Source organism: Bombina bombina, chromosome 3 (genome assembly GCF_027579735.1).
Source record: "Bombina bombina isolate aBomBom1 chromosome 3, aBomBom1.pri, whole genome shotgun sequence".
NCBI lineage: Eukaryota > Metazoa > Chordata > Amphibia > Anura > Bombinatoridae > Bombina > Bombina bombina.
In genome coordinates, this window is record NC_069501.1 from 735,455,421 (window position 1) to 735,478,544 (window position 23,124).

The window sequence follows — 23,124 nt, forward strand, 5'->3', positions numbered from 1 at the left end:
TTTTATCCATTGGATCTGAAAAAGCACAACTGTCCTCAACCGGGATAGTGGTACGCTTTGCTAAAGTAGAAACTGCTCCCTCCACCTTAGGGACCGTCTGCCATAAGTCCCGTGTAGTGGCGTCTATTGGAAACATTTTTCTAAATATAGGAGGTGGGGAAAAGGGCACACCGGGTCTATCCCACTCCTTGCTAATAATTTCTGTAAGCCTTTTAGGTATAGGAAAAACGTCAGTACACACCGGCACCGCATAGTATCTATCCAGCCTACACAATTTCTCTGGAATTGCAACTGTGTTACAGTCATTCAGAGCAGCTAATACCTCCCCAAGCAATACACGGAGGTTCTCAAGCTTAAATTTAAAATTAGAAATCTCTGAATCAGGTTTCCCCGAGTCAGAGATGTCACCCACAGACTGAAGCTCTCCGTCCTCATGTTCTGCATACTGTGACGCAGTATCAGACATGGCTCTAACAGCATTTGCGCGCTCTGTATCTCTCCTAACCCCAGAGCTATCGCACTTGCCTCTTAATTCAGGCAATCTAGATAATACCTCTGACAGGGTATTATTCATGGTTGCAGCCATGTCCTGCAAGGTAATCGCTATGGGCGTCCCTGATGTAATTGGCGCCATATTAGCGTGCGTCCCCTTAGCGGGAGGCGAAGGGTCTGACACGTGGGGAGAGTTAGTCGGCATAACTTCCCCCTCGACACAACCCTCTGGTGATAATTCTTTTATAGATAAAGACTGATCTTTACTGTTTAAGGTGAAATCAATACATTTAGTACACATTCTCCTATGGGGCTCCACCATGGCTTTCAAACATAATGAACAAGTAGGTTCCTCTGTGTCAGACATGTTTAAACAGACTAGCAATGAGACTAGCAAGCTTGGAAAACACTTTAAAACAAGTTTACAAGCAATACAAAAAACGTTACTGCGCCTTTAAGAAACACAAATTTTCCCATATTTTGAAATAACAGTGAAAAAATGCAGTTACACTAACGAAATTTTTACAGTGTATGTAATAAGTTAGCAGAGCATTGCACCCACTTGCAAATGGATGATTAACCCCTTAATACCAAAAACGGAATAACAAATGACAAAAACGTTTTTTAAACAGTCACAACTGCCACAGCTCTACTGTGGCTTTTTACCTCCCTCAATACGACTTTTGAAGCCTTTTGAGCCCTTCAGAGAAGTCCTGGATCATGCAGGAAGAAGCTGGATGTCTGTGTCTGTAATTTTTGCTGTGCAAAAAAACGCCAAAATAGGCCCCTCCCACTCATATTACAACAGTGGGAAGCCTCAGGGAACTGTTTCTAGGCAAAATTCAAGCCAGCCATGTGGAAAAAAACTAGGCCCCAATAAGTTTTATCACCAAACATATGTAAAAAACGATTAAACATGCCAGCAAACGTTTTAAAATACACTTTTATAAGAGTATGTATCTCTATTAATAAGCCTGATACCAGTCGCTATCACTGCATTTAAGGCTTTACTTACATTACTTCGGTATCAGCAGCATTTTCTAGCAAATTCCATCCCTAGAAAAATATTTTAACTGCACATACCTGCACGCTATTCCCCCTCTGAAGTTACCTCACTCCTCAGAATATGTGAGAACAGCAAAGGATCTTAGTTACTTCTGCTAAGATCATAGAAAAAGCAGGCAGATTCTTCTTCTAAATACTGCCTGAGATAAACAGTACACTCCGGTACCATTTAAAAATAACAAACTTTTGATTGAAGAAATAAACTAAGTATAAAACACTACAGTCCTCTTACGACCTCCATCTTAGTTGAGAGTTGCAAGAGAATGACTGGATATGGCAGTGAGGGGAGGAGCTATATAACAGCTCTGCTGTGGGTGATCCTCTTGCAACTTCCTCTTGGGAAGGAGAATATCCCACAAGTAATAGATGATCCGTGGACTGGATACACTTAACAAGAGAAATAAAGTGTACAAACTACATCATGTACTTGCAACCTAAATATGCCACTGAGAATTCTCACCACTACAACCCCTATCCCCTCACTACAGCCCCTATCCTCCTACTACAGCACCTATCACCTCACTACAGCCTCTATCCTCCTACTACAGCCCCTATCCTCCTACTACAGCCCCTATCCCCTCACTACAGCCCCTATCCCCAGTCTACAGCTATCACTATCAGGCTATCAGTGCAGGGACCTAAATATGCCACTGAGGATTCTCACCACTGCAGCCCCTATCCCCTCACTACAGCCCCTATCCCCTCACTACAGCCCCTATACCCCATACAGCCTCTATCCCCCCTCTACAGCTATCACTATCAGGCTATCAGTGCAGGGACCTAAATATGCCACTGAGGATTCTCACCACTGCAGCCCCTATCCCCTCACTACAACCCCTATCCCCTCACTACAACTCCTATACCCCACTACAGTCCCTATCCCCCCTCTACTGTTATCACTATCAGGCTATCAGTGCAGGTGTGTTTGTCATTTTCTCATTTAAAGTGTAAGTTGGCATGATAAACATAATTTATTTACTGTGTTACATGTTGCAAAAAAAATAAAAATAAAAATAGAAAAATTACATGTATTAAAATCACACTTTTTTGGGGGGGGAGGGGGGCGGGGCCCTTCAGGGATTCTTGCACCGGGGCCCTGCAGTTTCTAGTTACGCCTCTGCCTCCAGTCTTTAAAATAAACGTTTATTTGGTCACTACAGCTATAATAATCTATATCAAAACATTTAAAGTGAAGGTCCATTTTGATGAATTAGTGCCCGGTTTTTAATAAACCTATTAAAAACAAGGGCACTTTAATTCATCAAAATGGACATTTCACTGTTTTCTTCAAAAACTTACCTTTTAATCCTGGCAGCCGCTCCAGCACTTCATCTGCCCGTCGCAAGCTGTCTTCGCGGGTCCAAAATGACGAATCCGGCTTCCTCCAATCACAGCGTTGCATCAGGCCAAGATTCCCCGGGGGGGAAGCTGTGATTGGAGGAAGCCCGATTCGTCATTTCTGACATCTGCAGAGGCTTCCGACGGCCGGGGGAATCGCTGGAACGGCATTCAGGATTAAAAGGTAAGTTTTTTAAGAAAACAGTGAAATGTCAATTTTTGATGAATTAAAGTGACCTTGTTTTTAATAGGTTTATTAAAAACCAGGCACTAATTCATCAAAATGGACCTTCACTTTAAAAAAAAAGTAATTTTTATGTTGTACTAATTATTTCCATGTCCTTTTGAAAACCATTTCTGTTCATTTAAACTCAAAAAATACTGATGAAATCATCCACTAGTTTGGGAAAATAGGTAGACACTGAACATTTGTTAGCATTAATCAACATTTTTGTTTTCAAGTTGATAAACATACAAATTAATTTACATAATTAAACCACTGTAAGGCTATTTATTAAATCACTGTTTAGATTATTACAAGAGAGTTAATTACCAAAAAGGGCTTAGCCAATCATGTGGGAGCATTTCTATGACTACATGTAAAATAGCAACAATAAACCAAAAACACAAAAAAAAGAAATGGAGCCATTTAAGAACTTGTGTTTTCTCAGAAACCCAGGGACAGACTTTTCCAATGTTAAAGGACTATTATTGTGACAGAAATTACATGTTCTAAACCCTGCAATGCTATGTGTTTACCCCCGTCGGCAGCTGCAGAGAACTGTTAATCCACATTGTAAATTGTCACTGTGGCATTAGTCACACAGCAGTAGTTTCCGCTCAAGACCCCTTAGTGGTACTTTAACCTCTTTGTGGAAATTAAACACATAGCATTGCAGGGTTGCTGGAGATAAAAATGACAAGCTCACTATAAGAGACCTTTAATTCCTAGGAATTTAATGTTTGCAGGCTTTTAGAGACATAGGGGGTCCATTTATCATTGTTCGGACAGACATGATCCGCTATAGCGAACCATGTCCGCCACACATCGATAAATGCCGACAGCATACGCTGTCAGCATTTATCATTGCACCAGCAGTTCTTGTGAACTGCTGGTGCAATGCTGCCCCCTGCAGATTCACGGCCAATCTGCCACTAGCAGGGGGTGTCAATCAACCGATCGTATTCGGCGTATGTCGTATGTCTGTCCGCCGCCTCAGAACAGGCGGACAGGTTATGGAGCAGCGGTCTTTAGATTTACGCTAGAATAATTGACTTCAGAGCTCTGGTTAACAGTTTTGTGAAACTAAAAAGTTGCACAAAACACATAAAAAATACATTACAAAAGTATAGTTACACTCATAATAAAAAATATTGCACACAAAAGTTAAAAGTGCTCAAAGACATGAGGGAGTAGATTAATTATGGGTCGAGCGAATCATGTCCGCTCGACCTCGCTAAATGCCGACAGCATACGCTGACGGTATTTAACATTGCACAAGCATTTCTAGTGAAATGCTTGTGCAATGCCGCCCCCTGCTCACTCGCGGCCAATTGACCAATAGCATGGGGCTTGAATCATCCCAATCGGATCAGGATGATTTCAGTCAGCCACCTAATAGGTGGCGGAGAAGTAAAGGAGCAGTGGTCTTACGACCGCTCATATTGGCGTTGATTGCAGCATCTGCTACATAATAAATCTACCCCGAGGTAAGAAAAAAACATCATTTATGCTTACTAGATAAATTCCTTTCCTTCCTGGCAGGGAGAGTCCACGACTTCATTCCTTAATGTTGGGAAATACAACACCTGGCCACCAGGAAGAGGAAAAGACACCCCAGCCAAAGGCTTAAATATCCCTCCCACTTTCCCTATCCCCCAGTCATTCTGCCGAGGGAACAAGGAAAAGTAGGAGAAACATCAGGGTATAAAGGTGCCAGAAGAAATAATATAAAAAGAGAGCCGCCCAACAAAAATAAATTACGGGCGGGGTCGTGGACTCTCCCTGCCAGGAAGGAAAGGAATTTATCTGGTAAGCATAAATTATGTTTTCCTTCCATAAGGCAGGGAGAGTCCACAACTTCATTCCTCACTGTTGGGAAAAACTATACCCAAGCTCCAGAGGACACTGAAGGAATAACGGGAGGAAACAAAAAAGAGGCGGACCCTATTCTGAGGGCACCACAAACTGTTTTCTTTCGAAAGCTGCTTCAGCTGAACCCAACACATCAAACTTGTAAAATTTAGAAAAAGTGTGTAAGGAGGGCCAGGTAGCCGCCTTACAAATCTGATCCATAGAGGCTTCATTCTTAAAAGCCCAGGAGGAAGTCACGGCTCTAGTGAAATGAGCCGTTATACTCTCAGGAGGCTGTCATCCCGCTGTCTCATAAGCTAAGCGGATGACACTCCTCAACCAGAAAGATAGGGAAGTCGTAGTAGCCTTCTGCCCCTTACGCTTCCCTGTATAGATGACAAACAAAGAGGAAGATTGTTTGAATTCCTTAGTAGCCTGAAGATAGAACTTAAAGGCACAAACCACATCTAGATTGTGAAGCAAGCGTTTCTTCGCTGAAGAAGGATTAGGACACAAGAAAGAAAAAACAATTTCTTGATTAATGTTACGATCCAACACTACCTTAGGGAGGAACCCTAATTTATTACGTAAAACTGCCTTATCAGCATGGAAAACAAGATAAGGGGGGTCACATTGCAAAGCAGAAATTTTAGAAACTCTGCGCGCAGAGGCAATAGCCAACAAAAAAAAGAACCTTCCAAGATAACAATTTAATGTCAACAGTATGCATAGGCTTAAACAGAACCTGCTGCAAAACACAAAGAACAAGATTGAGGCTCCAAGGCGGAGCTCCAAATCTAAACACAGGTCTGATCCTAGTCAGAGCCTTAACAAAGGACTGCACATCCGGAAGCTCAGCCAATCTCTTGTGCAGTAACACCGTTCCTTCAGGGAACTAGCAGATAGGCCCTTCTCAAGTCCATTCTGGAGAAAATATATAATTCTGGCAACCTTAACTTTATGCCAGGAAAAGCCACACTCTTCACACCAGTACAAGTAAGTCCTCCACACTTTATGGTAGATACGACGAGTAACTGGCTTATGAGCTTGAATTAGAGTGTCAATAACACTCTCAGAAAACCCTCTCTTGGCCATCTTTAAAGAGGGAACACTCAGAAACTTGTTTAGGCACTTTCAGTCCAGAATTGGATGAAAAGTTCCCTCCTTTTTTAGAACCACGAAAAGGTTTGAATAAAACCCCAAACCTCTTTCTGCTGTAGGTAACGGGAAAATTACTCCTAGAGAGGAAAGATCCCGTACACATCCTAAAAAGGCAGTCCTCTTTTCTGGTCTTGTAGACAGTAGGAATCTTCCCCCTGGGCGGGTGAGATTTGAATCCTATCCGGTATCGGTATCCCTAAGATACAACCTCCACAACCCAAGGATCCTGTACATCCTGGAACCAAACGTCTGAAAAAATAGACAGTCTGCCCCCTACTCGATCCGATCAGGGGCCGTCCCTTCATGCAGATTTGTTCTCGGCGGGCTTCTTAATCTGTTTGGACTTATTCCAGGAATGAATCGGCTTCCAAGTACTCTTGGGCTGCTCGTACTTGGATGAGGATTGCTATCATTTTGATTTGTCAGAATGAAAGGAACAAAAGTTAGACAATTGCAGTCCCTTAGGCCTATTCTTCTTTTCCTGCGGTAGAAAGGCACCTTTCCCTCCGGTAACCGTAGAAATAATGGAGTTTAGGCCTGGACCAAATAAATTCTTCCCCTTGAAAGGAAGAGAAAGGAGTCTGTATTTAGAAGTCATATCCACAGACCAAGACTTCAACCAGAGAGCCCGGTGGGCTAGGACCGCAAAGCCAGAAGCCTTTGCATTTAGGCGAATAATCTGCCTATTTGCATCACGGATGAAGGAGTTAGCCATTCTCAGAACTTTAATTCTCTCCTGAATATCCTCGAGGGGAGTTTCCACCTCAATGAGCTCAGACAGAGTGTTGCACCAGTAGGTAGCTGCTCCAGCAACTGCAGCTACAGCTGCCGTTGGTTGAAATAAAAACCCTGTATGTTGAAACATCTTCCTTAGAAAAGTTTCCATTTTCTTATCCATAGGCTCTCTAAAAGAAGAACTATCCTCCAGAGGGATAGCAGTACGCTTAGCCAGCGTAGAAATAGCGCCATACACCTTAGGGATGGCGCCCCACAAATTCAATTGAGAGTCAGGAACCGGGAATCATTTTTTAAAAGTAGACAAGGGGGAAAAAGAAGTTCCTATTCTTTCCCATTCGTTAGTAATAATATTCACCATCTTAACTGGCACAGGAAAAGTCAGAGGGACCTTCCTGTCTTCATAGACCCTGTCTAATTTAGGGAACTTAGGTTCCTCTGGCAGTTTAGCCTCTAGAACCTCAAGCGTAGACAGAACCTCCTTTTAAATCTAAAGGAGTATTCCTCCACTGAAGGAGGTTTAGAAACTGAAGTTTCCGACTCAGAAAGTTCACCCTCTTAAGCTACAGAGGTTAACTCATCTTCGGATAGCTGGGACATAGTAGCTACATCCGACAAATATTTAGATGACTCTAGGTCAGAAGAACTATGTTTAACCTTTCTCTTATGTTTGCTAGAGGAAGGGTAAGGCACTTGGGCCGCAGACACCGCCGATTGTAACTGTGCGGTTAAGTCCGCAGTAAAAATATGCCCCCTCCAGATGGAGGATTAGTTGAGCCGCAGGGAACTGCATGTGGAGCGGGTAGTGTAGAAAGGGTAATAATCTCTCGGGACAGATTCCTGAGAGGTAGACGGCTCAGAGGGGCTAATAGCGCTATGAGTATTAGCAGGCTTGTCTCCCATCTTAAACTTTAGAACAGTGCTTAGTCAAATGTAACAAAATTGAGCAGGCGGGCAAACCACAGCCTCCTCGCAATATATACACGAATTATTAATCAGTACAGAAGGAGCGGAACCTTCTAATGTAGTATCATTAGAAGGACAGAGTCCTCCATAGCTAACTATATATCCACAGAAGGACAGACAAAAAGTAACCGCTTTTATTAAAAAAACGGCACCTTTATAATCCCAATGGCTGGGGCACTCACCACCTCATAGACCCAGACAGCTAACAGAGAAAACGCTCTCCTTAGGAGTGATGTCCACAGCAGGATCATAGCAAAATGAAAAGATTGCACCCGGTTACGTGGTGCGTAGGACAGGACTTCCCCTGCTATGAAAAAGGCGCTAAGCTATTATGAGCTGCGCCACACTCAGAAACGAAAGAGAAACCTGCTTGTTCCAAGCCAAAAGCATACAGTCTATGAGCCCAAAAACTCTCACATTAAAGCAGTTATGAATAACCCATAGCTGTTCAAATATTAAGGAGATATTAACCCTTGATCCTATTGAGGCATAAAGGAGCCACACTGTGACCCTGTATAGCAAAAGTGTATATATAAAACAGTCTTTCCCTCCAGGATCCATGCTGTGGAACAGGCACAGCCTCTCAAGTGTGCCTGTATTGCAGCGACGCTCTGACATGGACTTGAGTGTGGAACAACAAGCAGTGAAACTCTTCAACACTGATTGCTCAGGAACTGTTAGGCGACAGTCTGGATGGGTTCGCAGAAAAACGTTCCCTGCATCTCCAGAATCTAACTTTCATCAATACTCTACTGAGAGGTTGACATAATTACTTTAAACTCCAGTCCTTTCTTGAAGGGAACATACCCATTACAGGTCTATACAAATCTTCTGACACTTCTCTGCCACCTCCTATAGTGACGAAAGGCAAAGAATGACTGGGGGATAGGGGAAGTGGGAAGAATATTAAAGCCTTTGGCTGGGGTATCTTTGTCTCCTCCTGGTGGCCAGGTGTTGTATTTCCCAACAGTAAGGAATGGAGTAGTGGACTCTCTCTGCCTTATAGAAGGAAAAAAGGCAGGCAAATGGCTTTAACATTGAGATACATACATATAAACTTCTGAAATCCTATTGGCTGTTAAAAACAGCAAATAGGACGAGAGCTACTGAAATCCTATTGGCTGTTCAAATCAGCCAATATGATTTCAGTAGCTCTCATCCTATTCGCTGTTTTGAACAGCCAATAAGATTTTAGAAGCTCTCATCCTATTGGCTGATTTGAATTTCAAGAATCAAATCAGCCAATAGGAATGCAAGGTATGCCATTTTGAAACGGCTACCTTGCATTCAACTTCAGTGTACGGCAGTGACTGTATAAAGAGGATGTTGATAGCTTTATTATAGTGTCGGCGATGTCGGGGGCTGGCGGATTAGGGGTTATTAGGTTTATTTAATAGTCGAGATGTGGGTGGGCGGCAGATTAGGGGTTAATACGTTTTAAATAGTGTTTGCGATTCAGGAGGGTGGCAGTTTAAGAGTTAATAGGTAGTTTATGGGTGTTAGTATACTTTGTAACACTTTAGTTATGAGTTTTGTGAAACATTTTTGTTTCGCAAAATCCATAACTACTGCTCTTAGATGGCAGTATGGATTGTGTCGGTATAGGCTGTAATGCAAGCATTTTAGCCTGAACGCACAACCTGTAATACAGGCGCTATGAAAATCCCACACAAAAACGTAATTTTTTTGAGTGCGGAATGGACGTTACGTTATAGGCTAAAATGCTCGTAATATGTGTTCCTGGCCATTACGCTGGAATGGCCATTTTTCAGCGTTAAAACTCGTAACGCAACACTTGTAATCTAGCCGAATGTGTGTATAGATGTATTCACAGTGGGTTATGCAGAACTGGGTAGAGAGCACTTCACTTAAAGGGAGAGTTTTGTACAACTAACACTGTTATATTAATATACTTTTTACCTCTGAGATTACCTTGTATCTAAGCCTCTGTAGACTGCCCCCTATCTCAGTACTTTTTACAAACTTGCATTTTAGCCAAATTAGTGCTGGTTCATGCATAACTCCACGGGAGTGAGCACAATGTTATCTATCTGGCCCATATAAAATAGCACCATCTGGCTGTGAAAAGCAAATACAATGCACTGAGAGAAGAGGTGGCCTGCAGGGGCTTAGAAACAGGCAGATATTTAGAGGTTATAAAGTATATTACTATAACAATGTTGGTTGTGTAAAGCTGGGAATGGGTAGTTAAGGCATTATCTATCATCTAAACAAAACAAAAATCAAGTAGACTGTCTCTTTAAACTTTCCTCTTTTTCCGTTTTCATAGCATCTGTCATTTAACTCATAGGTAGGAATAGAAGACTGCAATGTATTGCTTAGTAATGCTTCCTGTGGCATCCAGGAACCCAGTGAGAGTGGCAGTTAACTCCTTTGCTGCCATGGAGGGTTGCAATACATTGCTTGGCAATGTGTTGCAGTTGTTTGCAGCAGGCAATGCCAGATAAGCTACTTTAACTCTTACATAGCATGTGAACTGGTGTTAATACCTTTACTGTCAAAGATGTCAAAGACACATTAGTTGGGAATGCACTGCAGTTCTCGATGCCAACCAAGGGATTACCGTGTTACCAAATTATATTCTCATGTTGATTTAATGGTGCACCATTTTCACAATGCTTAACAAACTGCTTAACATAACAGATGAAATTATCTTCTCTATTCACATTTTTAATTCAAACAAACAAAAGACAAGAATTCATCTATTTGGTTCTTTATAATAATAGGCTCAGGGTGTAACGCATGTGGAAGATAGTGAGCAAGAGACATCTCCCAGGCATCAACAATAAATATATTGAGATCCACAAACATGGACCTCATAACAGCGTCCAACTGCAATGAATACCAATCACTGTTGAATAGGCTTACTTCAGGGCCAAGTTCTTGCACATTTGCAGAGCGAATAACAATGGCAGTGGCGGGACTACGGTCCAAAAGGCGGAGGACAGCTGCCCGGATGTTCCTCAAGCGACGTATGTATAGTTCAACAGTAAAGGTACTAAAATGGGACCATATGGTTAAAGCCACCACAGTGTTTTGCCCACCAGCTATGCCGTCAAGTTCATTTGAAATGTAGCGCAGTTCATTGCTGGAAACGGTGGAGAAGCGAATGGGTGGCCCATGGCAACGAAATTTTAGCATTATGTTATGCTCCACGTCAATCGACAAGAAGGGACCAACATTTTTAGGGCTGCCAAGGTCAAATAGTTTAAGTTCTAAAAAAAAAAAAGTCATGCTTGTTAGCAACAATAGGCGCTTATCTGTCCGCTTGACAAATATTTAAATTAAAAGGCTAGATAGATAGATTTCTATTTAAAAGGGCTATGAATTGCCTCTCAATTATACAACTGACATGCATTTTATTTTCTCTGTGTAGCAATCTGTGATATAGTTTAACAGATTAGTGTACAGGAAGTGACTGCCATGCGTGATATATTACAAAAAAGTTTTTTAGGACATCTAGCTAAATAGAATAGGAAGTTCCACCTAAGGTGATTTATTAAAAAAACAAAAGTCAAAATTAAACTTTCATGATTCATCTAACGCATGCATTTAAAAGATAAATAAATTCCAAATTACTTTTTCTTCTTGGTGTCAGGGTATTGGCGAGTGATATTTAATTGATAACATAATTTATGTAAGAACTTACCTGATAAATTCATTTATTTCATGGTGGCAAGAGTCTATGAGTTAGTGATGTATGGGATATACATTCCTACCAGGGGGCAAAGTTTCCCAAACCTCTAATGCCTATAAATACACATCCCACCTCAATCATACCTCAGTTTAACGTATAGCCAAGTTAGTGAGGTGTAAAAGGAGTAAAAAGAGGAAGAGGATAAAGTGCTTTATAAAAAATCATAACCCCAAAAAAATTGGGTGGGTTTCATGGACTCTTGCCACCATGAAAGAAATGAATTTATCAGGTAAGTTCTTACATAAATTAAATTTTCTTTAATATAGGTGGCAAGAGTCCATGAGCTAGTGATGTATGGGATATAATACCCAAGATGTGGAAGTCACTAGAGAGGTAGGGATAAAATAAAAAACATAATTTATGTAAGAACTTACCTGATAAATTCATTTCTTTCATATTAGCAAGAGTCCATGAGCTAGTGACGTATGGGATATACATTCCTACCAGGAGGGGCAAAGTTTCCCAAACCTTAAAATGCCTATAAATACACCCCTCACCACACCCACAATTCAGTTTAACGAATAGCCAAGAAGTGGGGTGATAAGAAAAAAGTGCGAAAGCATATAAAATAAGGAATTGGAATAATTGTGCTTTATACAAAAAAATCATAACCACCACAAAAAAGGGCGGGCCTCATGGACTCTTGCTAATATGAAAGAAATGAATTTATCAGGTAAGTTCTTACATAAATTATGTTTTCTTTCATGTAATTAGCAAGAGTCCATGAGCTAGTGACGTATGGGATAATGACTACCCAAGATGTGGATCTTTCCACACAAGAGTCACTAGAGAGGGAGGGATAAAATAAAGACAGCCAATTCCTGCTGAAAATAATCCACACCCAAAATAAAGTTTAATGAAAAACATAAGCAGAAGATTCAAACTGAAACCGCTGCCTGAAGTACTTTTCTACCAAAAACTGCTTCAGAAGAAGAAAATACAACAAAATGGTAGAATTTGGTAAAAGTATGCAAAGAGGACCAAGTTGCCGCTTTGCAAATCTGATCAACCGAAGCTTCATTCCTAAACGCCCAGGAAGTAGAAACTGACCTAGTAGAATGAGCTATAATCCTATGAGGCGGAGTCTTACCCGACTCAACATAGGCAAGATGAATTAAAGATTTCAACCAAGATGCCAAAGAAATGGCAGAAGTTTTCTGGCCTTTCTAAAACCGGAAAAGATAACAAATAAACTAGAAGTCTTTCGGAAAGACTTAGTAGCTTCAACAAAATATTTCAAAGCTCTAATAACATCCAAAGAATGCAACGATTTCTCCTTAGAATTCTTAGGATTAGGACATAACGAAGGAACCACAATGTCTCTACTAATGTTGTTGGAATTCACAACTTAGGTAAAAATTCAAAAGAAGTTCGCAACACCGCCTTATCCTGATGAAAAATCAGAAAAGGAGACTCACAAGAAAGAGAAAATAATTCAGAAACTCTTCTGGCAGAAGAGATGGCCAAAAGGAACAAAACTTTCCAAGAAAGTAATTTAATATCCAATGAATGCATAGGTTCAAATGGAGGAGCTTGAAGAGCCCCCAGAACCAAATTCAAACTCCAAGGAGGAGAAATTGACTTAATGACAGGCTTTATACGAACCAAAGCTTGTACAAAACAATGAATATCAGGAAGAATAGCAATCTTTCTGTGAAAAAGAACAGAAAGAGCAGAGATTTGACCTTTCAAGGAACTTGCGGACAAACCCTTATCTAAACCATCCTGAAGAAACTGAAATATTCTCGGTATTCTAAAAGAATGCCAAGAAAAAAGATGAGAAAGACACCAAGAAACATAAGTCTTCCAGACTCTATAATATATCTCTCTGGATACAGATTTACGAGCCTGTAACATAGTATTAATCACAGAGTCAGAGAAACCTCTTTGACCAAGAATCAAGCGTTCAATCTCCATACCTTTAAATTAAAGGATTTCCGATCCTGATGGAAAAAAGGACCTTGAGACAAAAGGTCTGGTCTTAACGGAAGAGTCCACGGTTGGCAAGAGGCCATCCGGACAAGATCCGCATACCAAAACCTGTGAGGCCATGCCGGAGCTACCAGCAGAACAAACGAGCATTCCTTCAGAATCTTGGAGATTACTCTTGGAAGAAGAACTAGAGGCGGAAAGATATAGGCAGGATGATACTACCAAGGAAGTGATAATGCATCCACTGCCTCCGCCTGAGGATCCCGGGATCTGGACAGATACCTGGGAAGTTTCTTGTTTAGATGAGAAGCCATCAGATCTATTTCTGGAAGTTCCCACATTTGAACAATCTGAAGAAATACCTCTGGGTGAAGAGACCATTCGCCCGGATGCAACGTTTGGCGACTGAGATAATCCGCTTTCCAAAAGTCCATACCTGGGATATGAACCGCAGAGATTAGACAGGAGCTGGATTCCGCCCAAACCAAAATTCGAGATACTTCTTTCATAGCCAGAGGACTGTGAGTCCCTCCTTGATGATTGATGTATGCCACAGTTGTGACATTGTCTATCTGAAAACAAATGAACAACTCTCTCTTCAGAAGAGGCCAAGACTGAAGAGCTCTGAAAATTGCACGGAGTTCCAAAATATTGATCGGAAATCTCACCTCCTGAGATTCCCAAACCCCTTGTGCCGTCAGATACCCCCACACAGCTCCCCAACCTGTAAGACTTGCATCTGTTGAGATTATAGTCCAGGTCGGAAGAACAAAGAAGCCCCCTGAACTAAACGATGGTGATCTGTCCACCATGTCAGAGAGTGTCGTAAAATCGGTTTAAAGATATTAATTGAGATATCTTTGAGTAATCCCTGCACCAATGGTTCAGCATACAGAGCTGAAGAGGTCGCATGTGAAAACGAGCAAAGGAGATCGCATCTGATGCGGCAGTCCTAAGACCCAACATTTCCATGCATAAGGCTACCAAAGGGAATGATTGTGACTGAAGGTTTTGACAAGCTGATATCAATGTTAAACTTCTCTTGTCTGACAAGGACAGAGTCATAGACACTGAATTTATCTAGAAACCTAAAAAGGTTACCCTTGTCTGAGGAATCAATGAACTTTTCGGTAAATTGATCCTCCAACCATGAACTTGAAGAAACAACACAAGTCGATTCGTATGAGATTCTTCGAAAATGAGAAGACTGAGCAAGTACCAAGATATCGTCCAAATAAGGAAATACCAAAACCCTATTCTCTGATTACAGAAAGAAGGGCACCGAGAACCTTTGAAAAAAATTCTTGGAACTGAGGCTAGGCCAAACGGTAGAGCCACAAAACTGGTAATGCTTGTCTAAAAAGAGAATCTCAGACACTAAAAGTGATCTGGATGAATCGGAATATGCAGATACACATCCTGTAAATCTATTGTAGACATATAATGCCCTTGCTAAACAAAAGGCAGGATAGTCCTACAGTAACCATCTTGAATGTTGGTATCCTAACATAACGATTCAATAATGATAGATCCGGAACTGGTCTGAAGGAATTGACCTTCTTTGGTACAATGAAGAGATAAAATAAAACCCCAGCCCCTGTTCCAGAACTGGAACTGGCATAAATACTCCAGCCAACTCTAGATCTGAAACACATTTCAGAAATGCTGAGCCTTTGCTGTGTTAACTGGGACACGGGAAAGAAAAGAATCTCTTAGCAGGAGGCCTTAACTTGAAGCCAATTCTGTACCTTTCTGAAACAATGTTTCTGAAACCAGAGATTAAGAACGGAATTGATCCAAATTTCTTTGAAGAAAACGTAATCTGCCCCATACCAGCTGAGCTGGAATAAGGGCCGCACCTTCATAGGTACTTAGGAGCTGGCTATAGGTTTCTATAAGGCTTGGATATATTCCAAACTGGAAATAGTTTCCAAACTGATACCGCTCCTGAGGATGAAGGATCAGGCTTTTGTTCCTTGTTGTGAGGAAAGGAACGAAAATGATTATTTACCCTGGAAAGAAAGGGAAAGCAAAGTTGACTTAGAAGACATGTCAGCATTCCAAGTTTAATCCATAAAGCTTTTCTAGATAAAATAGCTAGAGACATATACCTGACATCAACTCTAATGATATCAAAAGATGGTATCACCAATAAAATTATTAGCATGTTATAGAATAATAATAATGCTATAAAATTATGATCTGTTACTTGTTGCGCTAAAGCTTCTAACCAAAAAGTTGAAGCTGCAGCAACATCCGCTAAAAATATAGCAGGTCTAAGAAGATTACCTGAACATAAGTAAGCTTTTCTTAGAAAGGATTCAATTTTCCTATCTAAAGGATCCTTAAATGAAGTACTATCTGCCGTAGGAATAGTAGTACATTAGCAGGAGTAGAGACAGCCCCATAACCTTAGGGATTTTTGTCCCAAAAAACTCTAATCTGTCAGATGGCACAGGATATAATTTGCTTAAACGTCTAGAAGGAGTAAATAAATTACCCAAATTATTCCATTCCCTGGAAATTACTTCAGAAATAGCATCAGGGAGATAAAACACTTCTGGAATAACTACAGGAGATTTAAAAACCTTATTTAAACGTTTACATTTAGTATCAAGAGGACCAGAATCCTCTATTTCTAATGCAAATAACACTTCTTTAAGTAAAGAACGAATAAATTCCATCTTGAACAAATACAAAGATTTATCAGCATCAACCTCTGAGACAGAAACCTCTGAACCAGAAGAACCATTATCAGTATCAAAATGATGATGTTCATTTAAAAATTCATCTGAAAAAAGAGAAGTTTTAAAAGACTTTTATGTATACTAGAAGGAGAAATAACAGACATAGCCTTCTTAATGGATTTAAAAAATAAAATCTCTTATGTTATCAGGAACACTCTGAAAATTAGATGTTGACGGAACAGCAACAGGTAATGTAACAGTACTAAAGGAAATTTTATCTGCATTAATAAGTTTGACATGATATGCAATACAAATAACAGCTGGAGAAACAGATACCAAAAGTTTATAGCAGATACACTTAGCTTGGTAGCTCCAGCACTGTGCAGTGATTTTCCTGAAGTATCTTCTGACTCAGTTGCAACGTGGAACATCTTGCAATATGTAAAAGAAAAAAACAACATATAAAGCAAAATTGATCAAATTCCTTAAATGACAGTTTCAGGAATGGGAAAAAAATGCCAGTGAACAAGCTTCTAGCAACCAGAAGCAATAAATAATGAGACTTAAATAATGTGGAGACAAAAATGACGCCCATATTTTTTAGCGCCAAAAAAGACGCCCACATTATTTGGCGCCTAAATGCTTTTGGCGCCAAAAATGACGCCACATCCGGAACGCCGACATTTTTGCCGCAAAAAAACGTCAAAAAATGACGCAACTTCCGGCGACACGTATGACGCCGGAAACAGAAAAAAAATTTGCGCCAAAAAAGTCTGCGCCAAGAATGACGCAATAAAATGAAGCATTTTCTGCCCCCGCGAGCCTAACAGCCCACAGGGAAAAAGTCAAATTTTTTAAGGTAAGAAAAAATGATTGAAACAAATGCATTTATCCCAAATATGAAACTGACTGTCTGAAAAATAAGGAATGTTGAACATTCTGAGTCAAGGCAAATAAATGTTTGAATACATATATTTAGAACTTTATAAATAAAGTGCCCAACCATAGCTTAGAGTGTCACAGAAAATAAGATTTACTTACCCCAGGACACTCATCTACATGTTTGTAGAAAGCCAAACCAGTACTGAAACGAGAATCAGCAGAGGTAATGGTATATATAAGAGTATATCGTCGATCTGAAAAGGGAGGTAAGAGATGAATCTCTACGACCGATAACAGAGAACCTATGAAATAGACCCCGTAGAAGGAGATCACTGCATTCAAATAGGCAATACTCTCCTCACATCCCTCTGACATTCACTGCACGCTGAGAGGAAAACCGGGCTCCAACTTGCTGCGGAGCGCATATCAACGTAGAATCTAGCACAAACTTACTTCACCACCTCCATCGGAGGCAAAGTTTGTAAAACTGAATTGTGGGTGTGGTGAGGGGTGTATTTATAGGCATTTTAAGGTTTGGGAAACTTTGCCCCTCCTGGTAGGAATGTATATCCCATACGTCACTAGCTCATGGACTCTTGCTAATTACATGAAAGAAACAGCTATTTCCGCTGAGAAATTAAATCCAAAAAATTTTCTTTCTTAAAAAATTAAAAAAAAAAACCTCAAATCATAGGCACTAGAATCAAACTGAGACAGGGCTCTATCCTTGGTCCCCTTCTCTTATCAATCTACACGTCATCATTAGGTTCCCTAATAAAGTCCCACGGGTTCCAATATCATTTGTATGCCGACGACACCCAAATCTACTTCTCTGCACCAGACCTATCTCCTTCCTTGCTAACCCGTGTCACTAACTGTCTTTCTAACATCTCTTCCTGGATGTCCTCTCACTACCTCAAGCTAAATCTCTCCAAAACTGAGCTTATTTTCCCTTCTTCTTCCAAAATCTCCACCCCCAATCTCTCTATAACTGTCAACAACTCCATCATTACCCCTACCCCTTATGCCCGATGTCTTGGGATCACACTTGACTCAGATCTTTCTTTCACTCCTCACATTCAGTCCTTGGCTAAATCCTGCCGCTTCCCATTAAAAACATCTCTAAAATTAGACATTTCCTTACACAAGACACAATTAAGATTTTAATCCACTCTCTTATCCTTTCCCGTCTCGATTACTGCAACTCTGTCCTCTCTGGTCTCCCCAGCTGCCACCTAGCTCCTTTACAATCCATAATGAATGACTCTGCCAGGCTCATCATCCTTACACGTCGCTCTTCATCTGCTGCACCTCTCTGCCAATCCCTTCACTGGCTTCCTTTTGTCTCCAGGATTAAACACAAAATTCTCACTCTGACATACAAAGCCCTCAACTGCACTGCTCCCCCCTATATCTCAGACCATGGGTTCCATATACGAAGCAGCGAAAGCTGCTCCGGAGCCTTTGCGGGGCAGGTTCGCATATGCGAGCCTGCTTCCCGCAATGTAAGAAGCAGCGGTCATTAGACCGCTGCATCCTACACCCTACGCCACCTTTTAGGTGGCGAAGCAAAATCACTGAGAGCACGCTCGCTCTCGGTGATTGACAGCCCCTTCAGTCGCGCGATTGAAGGGGCAGGCATTACACACTCCGATGAGTGTGTAATGATACATACGGGCAAGCGGATCAACAGATCCGCTGCCCGTGTGTAGCAAAGGCGGGCGGACAGCTTCGCAAGTTAAAAAGCTGTCCGCCCGCCATTTAGTACATGGTGCCCCTTGTCTCCAGGTACTCTCCCTCCCGTCCCCTTCACTCTGCCCATGACCTCCTACTCCCCTCCCCTCTTGTTACCTCCTCACACTCCGGCTTACAGGACTTCTCCAGACTGGCTCCCATCTTGTGGAACTCTCTGTCTCGCTCCACAAGACTCTCCCCTAGTTTTGAAAACTTCAAGTGCTCCCTAAAGGCTCTACTGTTCAGGAAAGCATACAACCTACACTAACCTTTCTTTATACCGTTTCCTCTCCTCCATTGCTATCCCCTGAACCCCCTTAGCATGTAAGCCTAAGAGCCATGCTGTTTGTAGATCACCTTCTTTAGAGCTGACTACAACAGTGCGACTCTTGGCAGGGCCCTCGACCCGTCTAATCCCTATAAAGGTTTCCTTGTATTCCGCCTATGTTTATAGCGCTGCGGAATTTGTTGGCGCTCTAGAAATAACCGATAATAATAATAATATTAATAAACAAAGTAAATAAAAAGAACAAAGTAAATCTGATAACTAACGTAAATAAAAGTGGAAACTACTTAATGCTCTATTAGAATCATTAAAGTTATAATTTTGACATTTGTGTCCCTTTAAGGTGCAAATAGACAGAAGCACACTAAAGATATAAAATCATGATAAAAAGTGACATCTTTAACTTATATGTGAGGCATGAAATCAGCTTGCTACTTTATGCTTACCTGATAAATGTAGTTATTTCATGATGGTGAGTATCCATGAATCACTTGTGGGAATATTCCCCTCCTGACTACTAGGAGGAGGCAAAATACACCCCAACACACCAGAGCTTTTAATCCCACCCACTTCCCATGTTCCTCAGTTATACATATTTCCAAGTATATTATGAAAAACAGGAAATCAGGAAAGACAAAACAGGTCAGAGAAATGCAAAAACAAGTACTGCCATTACCTGAACAAAAAGAAAGGGTGGGTCTTGTGAACTCTCACCATCATGAAAGAAATTAATTTGTCATGTAAGCATACATTTTGTTTTCTTTTATCAGAGGGTGAGAGTCCACTAGTCATCATGTGTGGAAATCTATACCCAAGCCGTGGAGTCCATGATTCTGATCAGAGCCTGAACAAAGGCCAGCAAGTCAGGAATTTTAGCAATTTTCTTAAGGGGAAAAAACAAAAAAGAGCCGAAATCTGACCCTTCTGTGACCTGGTTGATAAACCTTTATCTAAGCCTTCCTGCAAGAACTGAAGAACTCTAGGAATTGTAAAAGAATTTAAATGGTAACCTTTTGCTAGAACACCACACAAAGACCTTTGCTAGAACACCACACAAAGACCTTTTTCCAGACCATATTTATCAGATAAGCATACATTTTGTTTCCTTTAATCTTATGGTGAGAGTCCACTAGTCATCATGTGTGGAAATCTATACCCAAGCCATGGAGTCCACGATTCTGATCAGAGCCTGAACAAGGATCTTAAAGTCAGGAATTTTAGCAATTTTCTTATGGTAAAAACCAAAATCAGAAAAAGCCAAAATCTGACCCTTTAGTGAACTGGCTGATAAACCTTTATCTAAGCCTTCCTGCAGGAACTTGAGAACTTAGGAATTCTAAAAGAATTCCAATAGTAACCTTTTGCTAGAACACCACACAAAGACCTTTGCTAGAACACCACACAAAGACCTTTGCTAGAACACCACACAAAGACCTTTTTCCAGACCTTATGTTTAATAAGTCTGGTAACAGGTTTCCTAGGCTGAATCAGGGTATCAATAACCTTGTCATATAACCTCTCTGATACAAAATTAAAGGGACATGAAACCCAAAGATATTCTTTAATGATTTAGATAGAGCATACAAATGTAAACAACTTTTAAGTTTATTTGTATTACCTATTTTTCTTCATTCTCTAGGTATACTTTGTTGAAGAAACAGTAATGCACTACTGGACGCTTGCTATACACATCAGGTGAGCCAATAAAAGAAGACATACATGTGCAGCCACCAATCAGCAACTTCTGAGTCTACCTAGATTTACTAAGGATACTAAGGAAAACAAATTAAATAATAGAAGTAAATGGGAAAGTTGTTTAAAATCAGGTTTCACATCTCTTTAAGCATTCAATTGCCATGCCGTCAAATTCAGAGTTTAGAGATCTTGATAAAAGAAAGGGCCTTAAAAGAGAAGATCCTTTCTTAAAGGAAGCCTCCAAACCGGGCATGAGGACATCTGCACCAGATCCTCAACCCAAATCCTGCGAGGCATTCCAGAACAATCAGAATTGTTGAGGCTTGTTCCTGCTTGATTCTGGCAATCACTCTGGAAAGTAACACAAAATGGAGGAAAGATGTAAATCTAGTTGAACAACCAAGGGACTCGCCCGAGGGTCCAGACACCTGGCACAATACTGAGGCTGTTTGTGATTCAAATGAGAAGCCATTAGATCTTTCTCTGGCAGACTTTAATGTCTCACAATTTGGTCGAATTTGGGGACCATTCCCCTGGGTGAAGAGACTGGCAACTGAAAAAGTCTGCCTCCTAATTGTTCACTCCTGGATTGTGATGGTCATAATTAATACAATTATGACACTTTGATGCGGGACACTTTCCTCATCGCTAAGGAACCGATTTCCTCCCTGATGATTGACATCAGCCACTGCCATGACGTGTAGCTGGAATCTCATAAAAGCAAAATGTACACTTACCGATAAATGTATTTCCTTCAGGCTGATGAGTAACATAGTAACATAGTAGATGAGGTTGAAAAAAGGCCGAAGTCCATCGAGTCCAACCTATACAAATCTAAAATATATACAAAAAGCTCCAATTAAACTTAAATAATCCCACTAAAAGGTGACCCATTTAAAACTCTATTTTCCTTCTTAGCTGATGAGAATCCATAGCTTCATAGCATGTGGGATACAATATCCAAGCTGAGAGTATATGTTAAGATGGGGGGGGACACAAAGAGTAGGCAGTTCCTATTTGCTGGATACTGTGGCCGAAAGGACTTTCCTGCCAAAAGCTGCATCAGAAGAAGCATAAATGTCAAAATAATAACATTTGCAAAACGTGTGAAGGGAAGACCAAGTTGCAGCCTTGCAAATCTGTTCAAAGGAGGTATCATCCTTGAAAGCACAGAGTGAGCTGTTACTCTTTTCTGTGGCACATTTACTGCAACCATGTAAGCCTTACAAATAATCTGCAAGAGCCAGGATGCCAGGGCCACCAGTGTAGCTTTCTGAACATTTCTAAGACCAGTGTAGTGGACACATAAACTGGAAGTTTGTCTAAAGTCTTTAGTAGCTTGAATATAGAACTTTAAAGCTCTGACAACATTTAGGTTGTGAAGTAATCTTTCCTTTGGATTAGAAGGCTTTGGACACAAAGAAAGATCAACTATTCCCTGATTAATATTTTCTGAAGATACCACCTATGGAAGAAAACCATATTTGGCCCACAGGAAGAAAAGAACCTTAAAGGACAACAGTTTAAAGTCTAAAATACGCATAGGTTCAAAATGAGAACCTTGCAGAACAGAGAAAACTAAATTCAAGTTCCAAGGAGGAGAAATTGGTCTAACAACAGGTCAAATTCTCAACACGGCTTAAACAAAAGTTTGAATATCTGGCAACTTAGCCAACTTTTTGTGAAACAGTTAATTCAATATCTGACCCTTTAGAGAACTAGCCGATAGGCTCTTATCTAGTGCATGCTAGAAGTACTCTGGGAATTTAAAAGGATTTCCAAGAAAAAAACTCAAGAAGAACACCAAAGAAAGTATGCTTTCCAGATGTTTTGATAAATTATTGCAATAACCCCTGCCATACATATGGTTATAAATGTGCATATAACAGAAATTTGTACATCACCCTGTGAAAAGTCATGCAACCATAACATAGTAAATATTAATGCAATGCAGAGAGATCTTGTACATTCTGTAATGCAAACTCAGATTATTAAAACAGTCTCTGCATAGATTATGTAAGAACTATAAATAGTATTAATGTACTGTAAGGTGAGTATGCCATTTAAAATCTGTATTCCATAACACTACAGAAACTCTCTGTCATAATTGATCATATTTTAGCAGCAAGAACATACTGTACATGCAATATTATATGTATACATTGTGTATGCAAATTTAAGCATCTGAGATATATAAAAAAAATCCTATATAAGGAATGAATTTGAAAATTGTTAATTTACAGCAGATAAGCTTTTTAGAATATATAAACAAATTATGCAAGCTAAGGCTTGCTGCATGAAAAAAAACCAAGTTGTGATAATACAGGTCTGGCAGAGTCAAAGTTCCCCTTAGTGGGTT

The 23,124-nt window shown here is 40.5% G+C and overlaps 1 protein-coding gene across 1 annotated transcript in view; it reads right to left on the reverse strand.

Moving 5' to 3' along the window:
* Positions 1-3,386: 3,386 nt before the first annotated feature.
* NXPE3 (neurexophilin and PC-esterase domain family member 3) overlaps positions 3,387-23,124 on the reverse strand; it is a 203,574-nt gene continuing 183,836 nt past the window's right edge. Inside the window, exon 6 of the mRNA XM_053707546.1 lies at positions 3,387-11,067. Within this exon, the coding sequence (XP_053563521.1) occupies positions 10,523-11,067 (545 nt within the window). The 3' untranslated portion in view covers positions 3,387-10,522. The remainder of the gene's footprint in view (positions 11,068-23,124) is intronic.